At 40.2% G+C, this 20,492-nt stretch overlaps 1 protein-coding gene across 1 annotated transcript in view; it reads right to left on the bottom strand.

Annotated features, from left to right (window-relative positions):
* Positions 1-20,492, bottom strand: part of Lrrc7 (leucine rich repeat containing 7) — a 412,448-nt gene that overhangs the window by 24,209 nt on the left and 367,747 nt on the right. The window contains exons 22-23 of the mRNA XM_052178844.1: positions 9,531-9,752; positions 1,405-1,497 (exon numbers count right to left, since the gene is read on the bottom strand). Of these exons, the coding sequence (XP_052034804.1) occupies positions 1,405-1,497; positions 9,531-9,752 (315 nt within the window). The remainder of the gene's footprint in view (positions 1-1,404; positions 1,498-9,530; positions 9,753-20,492) is intronic.

The raw sequence follows: 20,492 nt of genomic DNA, 5'->3' as shown, positions 1-20,492 counted from the left end.
TATGTTAAAAAATCTACCCCAACTTTTTCTATCCTTCTTTAGAATGGAGGAAGGATAGAAAGAATGTAGGAAGTGTGATAGCTGAGAAGAAGGTTAGAAAAATACGGGATGAGGGTCTTACTTTAGGCTTTAGAAATCTCCAGATAGGAGGAGTCAATGCGCATGTGTGTGTGTGTGTGTGTGTGTGTGTTCTTATGTGTTTAGCCCACATTTGTGTATGTCTGTCTGTTAGGCTCTAAGTTGATTTTGGATGTCTTCCTTGATCACTTCACCTTACGTTTTTGAATTAAGGTCTCATCCTTGAACCCAGAGTTTTCAGATTTGGCTCTTGCTAGCAGCTTATCTCTGCATCTTGCATTGGCGATTACAGGCTGCCTGCCATGCCTACTGGCTTTTATATGAGTGCTAGGAACTGAAACTCTGGATGTCAGAGATGCAAGCCTAGTGCTTTAGCCACTGATGCATCTCCCCAGTCTTACCTTCAAGTTTCCCTCAGAAGTAGACTATTTTCAGCAAATGATCTGTGAGCTACCTCTGTAATAGCAGTACATTGAAAAGGTCTGTATCTGAAGACACAACAGTGTAGTTTGGTGAGATCAAAGGTAGATCATTGTAATTCAGTGAATTTATCTGCACTGGATTTTAGTATGAGGTTGTTAAGCATTAATGGTAGTGGAGTAGGATACATAGCTTGAGGTAGAAAATTAGACTGTCCACCCTGTGGTCAGACTGGCCTGCTGGGTGGCAGTGGCCTACAGGGAGCAAGAAAGATGCACATTTATCCAATGAGACGAGGGTCTTGTTCTTCTGCTAATGCTGACTTCAATTTTCTTATAAAATTTGTTTTCTGTGATTTATCATTTCCAAAATTCTGTTAATGATACCCTTTTCAAGTCTGGTGGATTGAGGTCAGCTGCTGGCCTGAAACCTCAATCAAGGTGGGATCATTTTGTTGCTGTAAGAAAACATTTTCTTAAGTTATAAATGAACAATTTACAAATAAATCTTTGGAAAAAATTCTTATAAAATTTTTACATAGATTTCTTTACCACATACAAGTATAAAGTCAAAACAGATAGGGTAACACACACACACACACACAATCACACACACACACACACACACACACACACACACACACACACACACTAACTCCATGGAAACTAATCATGAGAATAGTTCCAAAAACCTTTTCTTTTTGAAGAGAAAGATTAAAATTTGGTTTCTCCTGCTCTGTTTTTTTCAAGCACTATGTGAGATTCATTTTTCGGTTTCTGACTGGCTTCATGGTTAGCTAGATCAGCTCAGCACAGCAAACATACCCACAAGCTTCCTTTCACCATTGCATCACAGTGGAAGACAACATTTGAAACTAAGACTGTCGATAAGGAATTCACTTCTTACCTTGTCGGAAGGCTTGAAAGGATTTCCTTGCCCACTAATTCCACCGCTGATACTAAATCCAAGCCCAGGATTCTTTTCTATTCTCACACAGAACTAAGAAAAGAAGACACGAAAAGTCACCAACTAGCCATTACAACTAAATATTTTCCAACAAGGTTTACAATTCATTCATGTTTCAAGTGAGCCAGCCCATGTTGATCTGGCATGAACAACACAAATTCCATAAAAGGGGTAATGTCTCTCTATGCCTCCATATTTTGTGGCTTTAGATGCCCAGTAAGCCTCAGGAGCATACTGGGTGGTGAGGCAGTATCTGTCATTCTATACACGTCCAGACTACTTAGAAAAGATTGTACAGTGAGAGAAAGCAGAGATAGCAATTTAAATATGGTCATGGAGGACATCTTTGGAAGGCCTGGTAGCATTTAGGGATGGTAGGGCTTTTAGTTTGAGAAAGGATCCACAAATAGGGGGTTGAAATGGAAGGGAAGCACTGAAGGAAAAGAGGATCAAGTTTCGTAGTAGCTGCTGAGGTGGGAGAGGGAGAAATAGTAGGAAAGCCTTACGGTCATTAGGTCAGAGACTGTGGTTCAGGAAACAGAGACTGGGCAGGAACAGTGTTCAGGGCTGTGGAGAATCTGGTCTAGCATTTATGCCGTTACTCCCTTAGGAAGCAGATGATTTTAGATGGATGGCCTACTGTTGGCAGAGGTTGCAATTCAGTGGAATGGGTGTTTATGTTAATGTAGACTGTAGACAGAACATCTGCAGACAGGAAATCTGCAGACAGGAAGCTAGCAAGATGATATCAGGAAACCTCAACAGATGAGGGCATCTGGGTGATCCTGGGCTGGGATTGAGTTTCGAGTGAGGGAAAAATCCTGGCTTTGCATATAGGGTGGGGCAGAGTGATCACAGATGATGGCAGTCTTGTGACTAAGAGGCAGCACTTTGTTGTTAAAAGAAGAGAAAAGAGATTCATAAGTGATAGGTACAGAGCAAGCAGGGGAGCCCTGTGGTACCAGACGACAGCAGTGAGGTGACTGACAGGTCAAGGAAAAAAGTGGTGGGGTACACACTGGCATGTGCTTTGTAATTAAATAAACACACAGAAGAACAGTTCTTAAGGATGATCCAATGACTGGCTGATTAAGCAACTTTATGCCTCTGGCTAGCACTTATCCACTCTCTTGACCTGTTAAACTCCAATGCCCAAAACACTCTTAATCGTTCTATTTTAAACCCGTCTCTAGTCACTCCTCTTAGATGGTTTAAGAAAAACACAAATCACATTTCATACTTAATTAAGATATACTATGGTTGCCAGACTTTGGATGAACTAATCCTATTAGAGGCACCACCTTAGTATACTGTTCTTGTTCTTAAAATGATATCTGACTGTCTTGTGGTTCACTTGTAGTACAAGGGCAAAAAAAAAAAAAAAAAATCAACCACTAATGTGATTTCTATTTTCAACTCATCAGTCAGTAATTTCTAAATTATAAATAAGTGCCATTGAAAAGAACACTTTTTTCATATTTTACTTTAAAGATACACTTATTTTCAACTTCTCCATCAAATGATCTAGATTTGTTAAAACTAGTTTTTATTGGGTAGCAAAAATTAGCTAATAGTTTATAATTTACATGACTCAAAGCCTATGAGTATGAATATAAAACAGTTTGATGTAGCTGGAGGGAGTATTTTAGCTGTATTTTTTGTAGCACTTTCCCTCTTTACTAATATTTATTAATTAGAAAATGACAGAGAAACATCCCATGTATTTGTATTTGCCCACAGGTACATGTACTTCCCCTCATCTGTAGATCTTAGAGCTTTTTATAGACATAAAATCATGTATACACATATGACACAAGGTAGATGCAGAACTGTCTAAAGCAGTGATTCTCAACCTGTGTGTTGTGACCTCTTCAGGGTCTGTCAAATAACCCTTTCACAGGGATCACCTAAGACCACCAGAAATACAAGAAAACATAGATCTTCATATTATGATTCATAACAGTAGCAAAATTTCATATCGGAAGTAACAAGAAAAATAATTTTATGGTTGGGGGGTAACCACAATTTGAGGACTATATTAAAGGGTCACAGCATTTGGAAGGTTGAGGACCACTGATCTCAGGGAAGAAGAGAATTATGGGAAACAGGAGGAACGTGGGCAAGAGAGGTTATGGAAAGGAAGACACTTATTTTTTTTATATTAAAACATCCTTGTGAAATCCCAATACTGCATATAATGAAGAACATGGGCACACACAGACACAGGTACATACTGACACACACACTCATGGGTGCACACTCACATGGACACACACAGATATGAAAACACACACACTCATACCTATATACTTATATGGACACACACAGACATGCACACACAACCTCACAATGCACACTCACATGGACACACACAGACATGAACATACACAGACTCATGCACACTCACATTGACAAATACACACTCAAACATGCACACTCATATGGACACTTACACACATGTACACTCATGCATGCACACATGGGCACTTACAAAAGTATCTACACAACAACAGCAACAACTATGACCCTATTTCATAAAAGCTGTACATAAGTAACATGGAAGCTGTGCTTCCTGGCTTCCCTCAGGTCACTATAAAACCAGAAACAATAGAGCCAATTTTTTTATTATGTGGACAATTTCCACAAGTAGATTCTAGTCATCCTTTTAAAAGGAAGTTATTATATTTAATTTATATTACTGAAAATCTGGAATGTGCTAAAAAGCTAAGAAAAACAGTGTTTCCGACATCAGCTCTGGGGAGTGTTCTTAGTATATTTAAAAAAATTGAAATAGTAAAGGTGATGCTTGTTTCACTGTGACAAACAGACTTCTGCTGTGATCTGCAGCTCAGCTATTTCTAGAATGCTCACATGTATCAGATTGATGGGTTGTGACTGGGGTCTCCTAAAGTCTCTGGGATGGAGGATTTCTCTTGTGATGGGGGGGGGTGCGGGTTTCTCACCTGCCTGCTGTGGCCCAGGGAGGAGAGAGAGAACCTCACAGTCAAGAGAAGCTGAAAAGAACTGGAACACAATGTTTTTACAAAAGCCCCTGAAGTTAATAAATAGCTTATTTAGTGAAAAATCAGTATTTCAATTTTCCCTTCAGAGACAAAATGAAATGTCTATCTAAAGCACTGTGAGTCTATGTGCTTCCTGCATGCTGCTTGACCAGTCTGTATTGATCCCACTGTAATTAGAACAGGTCTTAGAGAAACCTGCTTCTGGAATACACTAGTGAGGTGAAAGCGAGTGTTGAGAGATCACACAGTATCAGTAAGTACAGTATCAGTAAGGGCAGCTCTACCTGAAGACCTTCATCCAGGGATGAAAGGAGTGAGCATGGAAAGTCAGGGCTAGGAATTTCCTTTTGAAGGATGGGAACACTCTAAAATTACATTACAGTGATGCTACCCAGCTATATAAATATTAATATACAACCTGTGTACTTTAAATACACCGGTCTATGAGATGTAAATTATATGTATAATGTAGTTAAAAACAGCAAGATCATCATGACCAGAAGACAGATCAGTAAGGAAGAGAAGGCAATGTGAGCAAGGGCTAGACCCTCATGGACATTATACTATTCTGTAAGGATACAAGCAGGGGCTAGACCTATGGGACATAATACTATCCTATAAAGGTTCAAAAACAATTCAGCAATCAATTGAAAGCCAATAAATCATTTTAAGTAGAGAAGTGCCATGGCATAGATTTCATTTGAAAAAACTAACTCTGGGAGTAGAACAGACCAGAGGGAGATACACTGGAAAGAGAACATTTAGAAGGTTTCAGGAGTATTTGGAGAGGGAGGGATGTGGGTGGCAAGGAATCTTGGAAATTTAGGATATTCATGACAGAGGTGTTTTGGATTGGAGGTGAGAAAAGAGAAATCAGACACTTTTGATCATAGCAGAAAGCTGAATAGAAGGCCCTTGAATGGGAAGTGGACATCTGGAAAAAGGCAGGAGTGTGGAAGAAAGAGCAGGTGAAGAGAGTTGACAGCTCTTTTGACCGTGTTTATCAAGTGCTTGGAAAACCCAGGTGGAGAGAGTACTGGAAGACATAGCTCAGCCAGTGTACTCAGACAGCTGGAACCCGGGGCGGGAGGCAGGACTGGAGATAGAGTCATCCAGCCCAGGACTGAATGCTGTCATTGAGGGGATGGTGTGGATAGAGAGGCTGGACACTGGGTCACTCCAGTACTTAGAGGTCATCTCAGGATGAAAGTTTGTGAGCTCTCCTGAAAATGATTTCATCATACATGCAGCCCATGAAGCAGTGGCTGAGAGATGGTGACCTCAGACATTTCTTTCAGTTGGCTGCAGTCTTATAATCTGCTGGAAGTGTGTGCAAGACTTCAGGAGAGGTTTGCAGCTCTTGGAGTGGCTGAAGAAAGCTATATTATGTTAAATGATATAAGAAAAAAGGCTTGTAAAAGCCTGTTGAAACTACCCATTACTTATCAAAATCTGCAAGGAAATAACATCTCACATTTTTTAGAATGGTTTTTATAAACAACAAACTAACAAACAGTGGTGATGTTAAGAGAGGCACTCTGTCATGCATGCACATGCAATTTAGTACATCATGGAGAAGAGTGAAGTCTCTGTCCTCTGACTTATCTGTCTCACTTCTGGGCAAGTAGTCAAAGGAAATGTACTAATCATACCAAAGAGAAGCCTGCACATCCATGTTTACCACAGAGCTATGATTGGATGAACAGACAACGAAAACAGGAGGTGCACAGCTACAGACAGTGGAATGTGACTTGACTCTGCAGAATGAAGGCCTGGCATTTGCAGTGAGCTGGATGGAACTGGACAACCCTATGTTAAGCGAAGTAAGCCAGAGACGGGAAGATGAGCACAGTGTGTTCTCTTTCTTATATTGAGGCCTCAAAAAAATCAACATGAACATGGAACTATGATTTCTAGAGTTTGGATATTAGCAGAGTGAAGGTGGATAAAGGAGGCTGTACTACTCTAGAGTAGTGTACTAGATTAGTTCAGTGTGTGTCTGAACCCAACTAATAAATACAATTAGTACATGCTAAGAAAAATATAGAGCAACACATTTTCTGGATGCTCTTTCTTGTAGTTATCAATAAGTCCTTACTTGCTTACCCTCTGGTGGAAAATAAAAGAAAGACAGGAGAAAATTTCTAATTTTTAGATTAAAAGGCAACTATTTAATTAAGATAGCACACACTCAATGACTGGGCTGTATCCTATTTTCTCCTACACCTTCAGAGATACCTTATTCCCCACTCAGCCCACTTTACTTCATAAAGTATTCATAAATATTTTTCATATTTTTATACAAAAAGCCTCAGAACTCAGTGGCTCTAATAGTTCATCATTTGGCAAAGAATGTATAGTGAAATCCATACGTTGACTCTGTAAGTTGTGTGTAGTCACATGGTGGAATCCCTGAACTGTAGGGTGTATTCCTATCTCTACTCCTCATAGGAATTTACTCTTGACTGTGTTAAAGGTTATTGTGCCTCAGGCCACAATGTGGAATACAAAACCTCACAAAACCAGGTACTGATTCCAGGTATGTTTCTAAGATGCTACATTGCCACATTTGGGGTACAGTACATCCCTTAGCCCTCATCTATTAATGAGATAGGTGCTGGAAACCTGGATCATACAACTGAGAACTGAACTGTACTCTTGAATTTCTGATTTTAGGATGTCTCAACCATTGTCCTGAAGTTTCCCTTCTCATGGCTGCTTGGGTATCTCTATGTTCTATGCATGTAAACACAATCTGCCTTCGGTTATCAATATGCATAAAGAAAGATCAAAGATACTATCAGTTTATTTAAAAATATTTAACTAGTGTGGCTTCTAGATAGTGATGACACAAGTACATTGTCCAACTAGGACACTGTTGGGCCACAGGGCACCTCAGGCAGTGGCTCTCAACTCTGGTTGAACTGTGTAGAATGACTGAAGGGTTCTAAAGAATTCCCATTACCTAGGTCATGGGTAGGTGAACAAAGTGAGTTGACCTGGGAAGGAGGTCTAGCTTTCAGTTGGAAGTTCTATGTTGTACTGTGTAGGACTATGTCATATAACTCTCACCAAAACATTTTGGGGATGTATGTGTATATGTAGGAGGAAGCTGTGTGTGTGCAGGATGCATTCATAAGTGCACACATGCATATAGGGGCACGAAGTTATGAATCTTTGGTGTAGTTCCTTAGATGCCATTCTCTCTCTCTCTCTCTCTCTCTCTCTCTCTCTCTCTCTCTCTCTCTCTCTCTCTCTCTCAGAGAAAGGCTTTCTATGTGTAGCCATGGCTGTCCTGAAACTTTCTTTGTAGTCCAGGTTGGCTTCAAACTCACAGAGATCAGCCTGCCTCTGTCTCTTGAGTGCTCAGATTAAAGGCATGCACTGCCAGCACCACCACCTGGTTTTCACTTTGCTTTTTGAGATTGGGTCTCCTATTGACCTGGAACTTGCTGAGTAGTCTTTATTAGCTAGTGAATACTAGGGAGCCACTGAAATCTTCCTCTTCAGCTCTGGGACTACAAGGGTATACAACCACACCCAGATTTTACTTGGGCTCTGTCAATAGAACCCATGTGTTCATGCTTGCACGGCAAGCAATTTACGGGCTGAACCATCTCCCAGTCCTCACCAAAACCATCTGAAAGTTATTGACAGGTGTTGTCATTTTCAATTTAAAGAAAGAAACAGAACCTTAAAGGGAGTGAATGACTTCGGCAGGGTCACAAGGCTAATAATGGTAAAGGAACTGCAGATCTGGAGCCCTGGCTTAGTGATATTTCTTGATCAATAGAGCTTGATGAGGAAGAACAGAGATTAGGGAAGGCAAAACAGAAGAGAAGCAAACACAGAAGCAAACTCTGTGTGCCTAGCAGCTCATCAGTTGAGGTACACTATGCTTTAGGGTGATTACCAGTCTTGTGGTTAATTATTGCTATAATGTCAACTTTTTGATGGAGGATAGTTTTTCCTGCAGAGCCAGATATGCACAGAGCCTTTGTTAAAGCATAATTTAAAATTGATTACCTTTTTAGAACCTCTGGAGAATCAGTAGCTATCTACATCATTATCTGACTACAGGTGCCTGCCTGGCTTGTCACACATTAAATCCAACATGTAGCCTGGATCAAGGAAAGGGAATGAGAAACATCTTGAGCATCTATGATTCTGAGGATGACTGCTACAAAGCAGGTGTAAGAAATAGACATTGCTTGAAGCAGCTGGGGCTCTCGGGGATAAATGGCTCTTAGCAACATCCAGAGAAAATCTGGAGAAAGAAGTTAATATTAACTGGTGTGTTTAGAATACAAGGTTGACTAACATGTACAGCGCTAGATAATAACAGAGCAGACCACTTATAAACCATGTGAGGGGTGAATAAAGCCCTGGAGTTTTGCCTATAGTAATCTGAATAATGAAGTAAGAGGGATTAATTGTAGGTGCTAGATCATGTTGTCTTCTCTCTGAGATTCCTAGCAGGGAACATTTGTTCTGGTATCAAGGAAGGAGAACATTCTACAGTGGAGAGTGAGTTCTCGATTCTAGTCAGGGCAGGAGAACAATAATTCTCGTTATTAAGATTTTGCTACATCGCAATGATCAGTAGCTTTTTAAGCACCTAAAATATTTCTTTTCTAATAATTTGTAAGAGTTTTCTATACTCTGTACTAGCTAACAAAATCCAGAAAATAGGACTACAAATGTTTTTCTGCAAATGAGGATGGGTTAATAGTTCACCTTTCAGACCCTGCATTTCTCCAGGGGCCTTAGTCAACATACCCCATTCACAGAGCTGCTTTGTAACACTCAAAAACAATGCTGAAGAACTGAATTGGGTTGGGCAGTGGGAAGAAAGGACAGGACTGAAACGCCACTGCATTTTGTATGATTTGAAAGAGCATTTGATCAATGTGTTATTGACTATAACCATTGGAAGCAACAATCAGTTCCTATGAAGAGCGTCATGTGTGAAGGACTAACATGCAACATGGAGTTGTTTTAGCTTCCTGAATGTTTATTTACTGTTATAAGACTAGTACTTACCTGCTCAGGATAACCGTCCATACTCCTCTGCCCTTTCGTTTGAATTAAGCACCGTCCAGGCTGAGGTCCCCGGGTAGCTTGTGATGAGGGGATCTGGATGGGCAATGGTGACTGGAACTGCTGAATGGTCACTTTGTTGATGTTCCCTTCATATGGCTGCTGCTCCCGGCTGCGGTGCTGAAGGCTCTGTGACCCCATTAGGGTCTGAATGTGGCTGCCTGCCTGTGGAGAGCAGAACCGTCAGGCCAAGTTCCCTGTGTGCAAACAGAAGGCAGCAGTGCCACCCCATGGGCGAGACGCTGGAAGAAGATACCCACGGGTAAGAGGGTATCAAGTGGCCTTCCAGTCTAGGCTGGGAAGGATAACAAGAGAAAGGTAAAGGGGTGTGCATGGGGCTGGTGGAGATGTTTGTACTGGTACAGATACCTGGTGGTTTACCAAATATTACTTTATTCCTTGTTTTAAGGAAACAAAATTCACCTGAAGAGAGTATAAAAAATGAGAGAGTTCACAATAAATATAAAGGGGAGTGCTAGCTGACATTTATATTGAGGAATAACTCAAAGAGATATGTAGGCACCAGGGGACAATGATTCTGCTTCCTAAAATAAAACAGAGGAACTGCCTACATTCTGTGATACAGGTGCACAACGAACTTGTTCTGAAGAGAATAATCAATGTTTAATAATTTGTTATTAGCTCGAGAGCACCAAAAACCAATCATTTGATAAATGTCTATAAGATTCTGCTGCCTATGGGAAGTTAAAGGTGTTTAGAATGAACTGTGCCCTCATCTTTGTTTTAGAGCTCTTAATGAAAATGTTAAATAAAGAAACCCATAGTGAAGATGGAACATCATCTAGAGGAAAATATTTTGCTGGTCCACACAAGAGGTGATTTAAAAATAAAATACTCAAATTTACTAATTGGCAATATGCAATGCAAAATAAACAACTCTTGGGTTATATTTTATATGTCCAATTAGCTGTCTTAGCATGATGAACCATTTTCTAATTTCATAAACATTAAAGATGTTTGAGTCATGGGGAGTTGGAGGGAAAGTTGGGTCTTTACTCTGTACCAGTGCAAGGTGCAAACAGTTACTCACGTGACAGTGACCACAATGTCATAATCTTATGAACCCAATTAGTGTAACCTCAAAGGTAAATGCTTTTCCTCAGGCTCATCTGTCTCTTTAGGAAACTTCCAGAATCTTTGTCACTTTCCTGCCAGTATAGAAGACTGGAAGTCCTTATGGGAAGTTTGGCTATTCTCTACTGCCATAAGTTTTTCTATTCTCTTGCTTGGTAGATGGAAGCCCTGGTAAGCTCAGGATTATATTCTGAGTTGTCTCTTGAGTGACCTCACTTGGCATGGCCAGTTACATGCAAGAGAGAATGATCTAAGGTTTGAGGAGGAAAGCTGACAGGGGTTGATTTCTGCATTCTTACCTGGTTGCCTGGTAAAATATTTGACAGCTTCTGCACCTTAATATATAATCTGCATGAAAAAAATCAATAATGTCTGCTTGAAAGCTACTCTGCTGATTAATTTCGAAGTGACTCTGTCCAAAGGCAAATCAGACTTCTCTGTTCTGCTAGTTCTTAACTTTAGACATGTTTTTCTGGTGTATTTTTTCTCCCGACAGGCCAATTTGAACTCAGGATTACATAAATGTTTGAATTGTTTTTATGTGATGTATGTACATGTTCATGTGCGTGTGTGCGTGTGTGCACATGTGCATTTGTGTACATCCAGGTAGAGGCCAGATGTTGACACTAGTGTCATCCTTAATTGTTCTCTCATTAAACCTGAAGCGTGTTGATTTGGCTAGGCTAGCTGGCCAATGAGTTCTAGGAACCATCAGCCTTTATCCACTCCTGCCCCTTCAGTTCTGGGCTTACAATTATTCCTCATGATTTTTTTTGTGGGTGCTGGAGATCTGAACTCAGTTCCTCACGTCTATGTGGGCACTGTACCAGCCGAGCCATCCCCTGGCTCCTATTTTTGAATTGTTGAGGACATGCAGCTTATCCCACTTATTCTTCTCAGCAAGTGGGCACAGTAAATGCAATTAGCAATCACTAGGTATCAGCAAACGTGAAGAGCGTCCCAAGACATCTCACATGAGTTATCTCCTTGAGTTCTCACAGCAGCGTTAAGAAGTGATTAGTATTATTATCCAATTTTACTGAAACTAAGGTTGTGCAACAGCATACAATATTTCCAAGTAATTTATATAACTGGGAACCGTCAAAACAGCCCTTGACAAAGCTGTCTATTAAAGGTCAACCTCTTGACTATGACATTACACTGCATCCTGGTCCCCATCCCCAGTTTAACTGAGAAAAGAAAGGAGATCATGCAGAAGAGCCTTTGGGTATGGCTGGTATTCACAGCCAGTTCCTTAGCAGCTATTGTAGTATTTCCCACTCAGCGGATTAGGCCTGTGAGCCTTGATGCTCTTTTTGGGACATCATGCTTACAGGTATGCAAACAGGACAATGCTGTTGTAGTTATTAATCTTTCCTTTACTGTGAGTTAATAAAGCTTATGTTCTCAGATCGTGGGTGTGGAAAGGGCACACTGGCACTCTACAAGTCATTCTGCCTGCCCACCCACTCTCCTGGGCTACAGGCAGGCGATGGCAATGATGGCTGTAGAAAGCAAAGAACAAACACCTACTTGTATAAACGAAACAAACGAAAATGACAAAACACTTAGAGGGATGCGATGCAAGGACAGGAAGTGGCACAAATGCTTCTTCAAGGCGATGAGAACATTGATAATGAAGCACAATACAGCAATGGGAACACAAATGTCAGAGGCTATGTTTATTCAAGCAGGGGCTTCCAGGCAGTAAGCCATGTACACTTGGCCTCTCTCTGGATGGGAAATGCCAACACAAAGCTTTCTGCAAAGACAGCATGATATGTTGAAAATGACAAAAAGAATCAGAGGGTTTGGTAATTTTGGAGCTTTCAAGGGGAGACTGGAGAAACTGTACATATTTTTTCACAGAGTTGGAGTATGGCATTTTCAGGTTGAACCCCCCCCTAAAACAAGGTTTACAGGGGAAAAATCTCATATCATTAGAAGTCAGGAAAATATTTACACCAAAAAAACCAAGGAAAAGAATGGTGATTAGATACCAAATGCTATAACTAATTCCAAATTCGGCCTGGGTTTATTATGGAGAGTTGCTCATTGCTGAGGAGATTCATGCAAGATTACCACTCAGGTGGTTTGCTCACAGTGTTCTTTCAGACCCAAGCATGAGGATACACTGGGATATCTAGTTGGGCTTGTGCCTTACTATATCCATCTTGACACTTGGACAACCGGAAAATGCCCTGGTACACTTGCCTCGCTATCATGGGGTCATATGAAAGCCTGACTCCATTAGGCCATCTCCCACATCCCATTGGGAAGGCAGTAGTCTTATTGTGGCTCGATGGGAGGGGCTGGAAAAATCAAATATAGCTTCAAGGGATGACAGCTCATGGCACTTAGGGTGTTCAAACGTGTATGATTTATGTTATAAACTTAAAGGCTGCTGAAGTACAATACCAAAATCCTTAATTCCCAGAGGCTATGTAGGGAGCCAGGGCACTCAGATGACCAGCACTCAATGCCTCCTCCCACCCAGCCACAATAAAATTGCTGTCTTCCCAATGTGATGCTGGAGGTAGCCCAATAGAGTCAGACTTTCATCTGACCCTGTGATAATGAGGCGCTTGTTCCAGGGCATCAGAGGAAATCACTGGGGAGTTGGATCTTCACCTTAACCTACGAACTTTTGTCTGAAGTTTCAGTGAAGGCCCAAAGAGAAATCTTTCCTTTTGTTAGATTTATTTATTTTTATTTTATGTGTATGGGAGGTTTGCCTGTATGTATGTCTGTGTACCATCAAATCTAGATCTTCAAACTAGATTTACAAATGGTTGTGAGCCATCACATGGATGCTGGCAACTGAACCTGGGCCCTCTGGGAGAACAGTGTTCTTAACCACTGAGCCATCTCTCTATTCCCAACACCTATATTTCTATCTTCTTTTGATTACAAGTCACACTCAATCCTTCTCAACTGAATCAGAATCAGAGAAATCTAGTTAAAACAAAAAGACCAAATTGAAATGGAGAGATAGCTTAGTCAAGAAAGTGCTTGTCTTGAAAACAGGAGGACCTGAGTTAATCCCTAGAATTCGAGTTTGAAAGGCAGGGCATGATGGGATATATTTGTGGTGCTGTATTTTTTCAATTTGAGCACTAAAGAGAGGGAAACATGACATTCTTAGATTTCCAGGTGAGTACAGGATAGTAAGAGAGTCTGTCTCAGAAACATATGTAAAAAGACAGTATCCTCTGACATTCACATGCATACACACCCATGAACAAATGTAGGCCTTTCACAACACACATGCACATTTCCCCCCAACTACACACCACACACACACTACACACACAACACATACCACACCCCCACACCCAACACACTACACATACAAACACCACACATACACAACACCCATATACCATATCCCCCCATATGTTGTGTGTCAAAATAAGACTGAGTTTTAAAAATATAAAAGTGTTCACATCTCAATGGGAAAACCACTCCTCATACCATGAGTCAGGAAAATCTCAGATGCAATGAAGGTAAACAATCAATAGATATCTATACTGAGAAGATGAAGGTGTTAGAATTACCCCTTTTTAAGGCAGTCATCAAGAAAAAAAACCCCAATGACTGACTATACACACCCATTATACTTAGAATTATAAAAGCCCTCAGCAAAGAAATATTATACCTCAGTGAACACAAAGAAGCAGAAAGAAAATACGTGGGGATTTTAGATTTTCTAATTCAACAAAGTGGTTGAAATAGAAAGCCCAGTTGCTGGAGAATCTTAGCGAGAGACCACAGAGAGCTGGGATTTAGGAAAACAGAAATCATCTAGTCTGAGTAACAGAGAAAGAACACACTAGAAAAAGTCTCAAAACCCCATGGGACTACACACAGTTTTAGGAATCATGTTGTCAGAAGGATAAGGGAAAGAAGGAAGAGCTAAAAATGCTACCAGAAGAAATAATGCCCTGGAGTTGGGGAGACGACTCAGTAGCTAAGACCATGTTTGCTCTTGCAATGCCCAGTTATCCACATCCTGGAGCTCACAACCTCCTGTGTCTCTAGCTAGCTACAGAGGATATGATACCCTCTTCATCTCAGCTCGGCATACACACATAATTCACAAAATTAAACACATAATTAAACATAAAATAAATCTTAAAAAGTAATCCCCCCTCCCACCTGAGACAACATAACAGGTTCGGGAAGCAGAGAAAAACAAGGTACATGTGCAGACACAGTCTAATATGATGACTAAAAGCTAAGGTCAAATAGAACCTTCAAAGCAACTAGAGGAAAAGATGACACCTTCTCTACAAGGGAAAAACAATTTGAATGCCAGCAGATGTCTCACCAAAAGCCAGTAATGACAGAAGGAAATTACATAATTTTCAAGCACTGGAAAGAATTAGCCGTCAGCCCAAATCCTCTAACTGTTTAAGTATTCTTCAGCAATGAACAGGAAATCAGAACAGTTTTAAATGAGGGAAATGAGGGGAATTGTCCCAAGAACTCTCTTAAAATAGAGCTGTAAGGCAGCTCACCAGCAGGAAGGCAGCTCACCAGCAGGAAGGAAATGGGAAAAGAAAAATCTTGTATTAGCATTGCCAAAAGAGCTGCCAGTGGATAAACTGAATTTCCTTTCCTTAAGTTTGTAAACATTCTTTGATGTTCAAAACAAAATTATGACACTATCTGATGTGGCTATATGCAGACCCACACAGGTCAGGTGCAAGAGGAGTCTGCATCCTATAAGGCAGCTGGGACCAGGAAGATGGGGCATATCAGGTCTGTTCTCTGTGCTTCAGCCTCTAAATCATGACACCAGTAGATTTGTAAATGCTCTCTTCTTCTCCCCACCCCTTCTCTCACTGAGTATGTGCGCGCGCGCGTGTGTGTGTGTGTGTGTGTGTGTGTGTGTGTGTGTATACATGCCCTAGGAGTAGCACTACAAAAGATATATAGAGGGTCCCACTAAAAACATAATAAATGAAAACGAAATTTTAAGAGATGTTCAAATAATTCATAGGAAGCAGGAATAAAACCTCAGAAGCAATAAAATTCATAATCAAATGTAAAAGAAAAATAAGTGGAATTAAAGCTCTGATGCATTGGAATAGGATTGAAGACCCAGAAATGAACACACACACCTATGGTCACTTGATCCTTGACAAAGGAACTGAAAACATCCAGTGGAAAAAAGATAGCCTTTTCAACAAATGGTGCTGGTTCAATTGGAGGTCAGCAAGCAGAAGAATGCAAATCGATCCATTCTTATCTCCTTGTACTAAGCTCAACTCCAAGTGGATCAAGGACCTCCACATAAAACCTGACACACTGAAACTAATAGAAAAGGAACTGGGGAAGACCCTTGAGGATATGGGCACAGGAGAAAAGTTCCTGAACAGAACACCAGTAGCTTATGCTCTAAGATCAAGAATTGACAAATGGGACCTCATAAAATTACAAAGTTTCTGTAAGGCAAAGGACACCATCAAAAGGACAAATCGGCAACCAACAGATTGGGAAAGGATCTTCACCAACCCTAAATCCGACAGAGGGCAAATATCTAATATATACAAAGAACTCAAGAAGGTAGACCCCAGAGAACCAAATAAAAAAGTGAGGTACAGAGCTAAACAAAGAATTATCACATGAAGAACTTCGGATGGCTGAGAGGCACCTTAAGAAATGTTCAACATCATTAATCATTAGGGAAATAGAATCAAAACAACCCTGAGATTTCACCTCACACCATTCAGCATGGCTAAGGTTAAAAACTCAGGAGACAGCAGGTGTTGGTGAGGATGTGGAGAAAGAGGAACACTCCACTGCTGGTGGGATTGCAAGATGGTACAACCACTTTGGAAATCAGTCTGGCGGTTCCTCAGAAATCTGGGCATGACACTTCCGGAGGACCCTGCTATACCTCTCCTGGGCATATACCCAGAGGATTCCCCGACATGCAATAAGGACACATGCTCCACTATGTTCATAGCAGCCTTATTTATAATAGCCAGAAGCTGGAAAGAATCCAGATGTCCCTCAACAGAGGAATGGATACAGAAAATGTGGTATATTTACACAATGGAATACTACTCAGCAATTAAAAACAATGAATTCATGAAATTCTTAGGCAAATGGTTGGAACTGGAAAGTATCATCCTAAGTGAGGTAACCAAATCACAAAAGAATACACATGGAATGCAATCTCTGATAAGTGGTTATTAATTAGCCCAGAAGCTCTGAATTCTCAAGACACAGTTAGCATATCAAATGATACCCAAGAAGAGGGAAAGAGAGGGTCCTGGCTCTGAAAAGAGTTGATCCACCATTGTAGGGGAGTACCAGGACAGGGAAATGGGGGGTGATTAGGAAATAGGTGAAGGAAAGAGGGCTTATGAGACTGTTGGGGAGGGGGGAACCGGGAAAGGGGAAAGCATTCAGAATGTAAACAAAGAATATAGAAAAAAAAATAAAGCTGTGATGCATTTTATTACTGCTTTGTATGTGTATGTGTGTGGTGAATGTGTGTATCTGTATCAACATGTTTGTGGGTGTGCACATGAGTATGTGTGTACATGTGCATGTGAAGGCCAGAAGTTAAAGTTGGGAGTGTTTCTCTGTTGCTCTCCACTTTAATTTTGAAACATTCTCTTACTGAACCTGAATTTCCTGATTGAGCAAGGCTGACCAGCAAAACCCAGGGATCTGCATCCACCTGCCTTCTCAGCACCAGGACTACACGTGTGTAACTACTGCTTCTAGCTTTTCACTTGGGTTCTGGAGATTTGAACTCTGGTCCTCAGACTTTTATGGGGCAAGACTTTATCAACTGACCCATTTTCTCAACCTCTCAGTTTTTACTTTAAATACAATGATCTATTTAAAAGCTAAACAGGTTTATGAAGTGACATTGTGTGAATATTGATGAAAGGAAAAGAAAAAGTGATTGGGTGAGACCGAATAAAGATTTCAGAACAAACACTTTGCCAGAGACAGATTGGAATTTTATATTATGAAAGAAGTTTAGCTCATCAAAAAGCTCTGTCTTACATATAGTCAGATAATGAAGGTGTAGATATGACAAACAAATATTATTGAACTACAAGAGGACTAGATGATGGCAATATCCTTTCTAAATAACTGATAGAAAAACTATATTGATAATTATCAAGAATATAAAAATACAGAGAAACCCAACACCACCACCCACCAAACACATCTCATTGTTATGTCTAGAATTCTCCCTAATTTACTATAGGAATCTGTCTAGGCCATGACCTAAACTGAAAATCAACTGTCAACAAGTCACACCAAAGGTGGTCTCCAACAATAATTTATGCAATGGCAGAAGGATGGATGGATACTCCCACAAAAAATAATTTCTAAGTAGTCCAGGCTCAAAGAAGAAACCCAGGGAAAGTAAGACAGTGCATTGAAACAGTGTACCTGAAAATATGAAATCTTAAGGTCTGTGGGACACAGCTAAACACAACTAGGAGGGACAGTCACAACACCAAAATCACTTTCTAGACAGAGACATGGACAGCCCCCTTCAGTGACAGCAGAGAAAATTAGCTTAAGACTCTGAGATGCTGGCCATAAGCAGGGACTTTCTGAAAATGACTCCAGTAGCTCAGGAAATAACACTAACAATTGATAAATAAGATTTAATGAATGAAATTAAATGAATTCTACACTGCAAAGGAAGCACTTAAATAAGTAAAGAAACAGGCTAGAGAATGAGAAAAAAATTCACCAGGTATTTATCTTATAGTGTATCTAGAATACTTAAGATCTAAATAACAAGAAATCAACTATGTCAATGAAGAAACTAATGAAATGAGCTGATGATTCTCAGAATATGAAATGGCCAATAAACCGATGAGGCTATTCATCTTCTCCACCCTCCAGGGAAGTGCAAATTAAGACGATATTGGTAATTCACATAACTCTAGTCAGAATGACAGCTATTAAGACTAACAATATGTCCTGGAGAGATGGCTCAGTGGTTAAGTGCACCAGCTGCTCTTCCAGAGGTACTAAGTTCAATTTCCAGCAACACATGGAGGCTTATAACACCCTATAATGAGTTCTTATGCCCTTTTTCGGCATGTAGGTGCCCATGCAGATAGAGCACCCATACATAAACAAATAAATCTAAAAAAAAGAATAACAATTTATGCCAATGAGGATTTGGACAAAGCAGTCTCATATATACCCTGGTGGGAATCTAAACTAGTTCAGCCAGTGTGAAATCAGTATGGAGGTTTTAGAGAAAACTGAAACAGACCTGTCATATGACCCAGCTCTACTACTTTTGAGTGCTAACAAAGAATTCCAAGCAGACATGTATGTCATAGAGATTCTAGAACATCAAAGCCTCTGGCAGCACCATTTACAGAAGCTAGGTTATGAAACCAACTCAGGTGTCCATTAACGGGGGGAGGGGGGGAGTGGGCAAAGAAAATGTATTTTATATACAAAGAGGATTCCTTTTTCATCCACAAGGAACAAATGCATGCTTTTTCTCTCACTTTTGGTTTCTAGATTTTATACAGATGTATGGATGTATATATATATATGGCATGAAAATGGAAACAAAACTGTCTAGGGTCCATGGACTTGTGGGAAAGGGAGGGAACTTGGGGTGGGTATGCTGAAAGCATATGTCCTTATTTAAGCCATCATGAAGCACAATGAATATACACCAATGAGGAAAGCAGAGTACATTGTATGCTCAGAGTTGTCAGATTATGACAACTCTGTAAGAACTATTAGTAAGAAGAATAGGTCTTCTCTTTAATTTGAATTTGGTACCCCAACCTATCCTCACACTTGGGTGCTAGAGTAGTCTCTCAGGGATCGGTGGTGTGTCTGCAATGTGAGTGGCATTCACAGTTCTTGCTGATCTCTCAGGTTTTAGTTAGAGGCAGGTGACACACCATTGTTTCTCTAATGGCACATGAGATATGAGGTAAGCCTTCTCCTTTGGTGCCCAATGCCACAGGGTCACAGCTGGATGACGTGAAGGCAATCACATCTGTTTTATTGAATATCCATCAGTATACCATTCCAAGATTAAACATCAACATAGAAAACAAAGCAATGGAACTGGGGTTAATAACCTAAGTCCATGAAAGTGGGATGTAGCAAAAGTCAGTATGTCTTTTCATTTTAGCCCATTTCCTATATCACTGTCACATATTTCCCCAATAGCAAGATAAGATAAGAGAGATTAGCAACAGTGATAAAAACTACAAGTTAGTTTTCCATCTTAATATTTTTTTTGCTTGATATATTTTTTTCTTTTTTTATTTGATATATTCTTTATTTACATTTCAAGTGATTTTCCCTTTCCTGGATTCCCCCCTCCCCAAAAGTCCAATAAACCCTCTTCCCTCCTCCTGTTCCCCAATCCAACCTTTCCCACTTCCCTGTTCTGGTATTCCCCTACACTGCTGCACTGAGCTTTTCCAGGACCGGAGGCTACTTCTTTCTTCTTCTTGGGCACCATTTGATATGTGCCATCTTAATATTTTTAAGAACCAATACATAATAGAGGGCTAATAACCATGTGACTAGAAACTGAATCGTTTCTTTGGCAATAACTCTTGATCCCCCAGTTAGTATGTTATCTAGGTCTTCTAGCTACACAGTAAGTCATGGGCATTTTTGTGATGTTAGGCTAATTTTGTATTTTTGTTTTTCTCAAAGCAAAGATAGCATGAATGGAAGTGATTATCTCAAATTTCTGAAGTAAAGAAATACTTTGCGAAATACTTTGCTTTATGCATCACCTGTGCCAAAGATTGATATACAAAATGTTTT

The sequence above is a fragment of the Apodemus sylvaticus genome, chromosome 4, assembly GCF_947179515.1.
Source record: "Apodemus sylvaticus chromosome 4, mApoSyl1.1, whole genome shotgun sequence".
Lineage (NCBI taxonomy): Eukaryota > Metazoa > Chordata > Mammalia > Rodentia > Muridae > Apodemus > Apodemus sylvaticus.
Note: the sequence above shows the minus strand (reverse complement) of the source record. Positions and strands in the feature narration are given on the sequence as shown.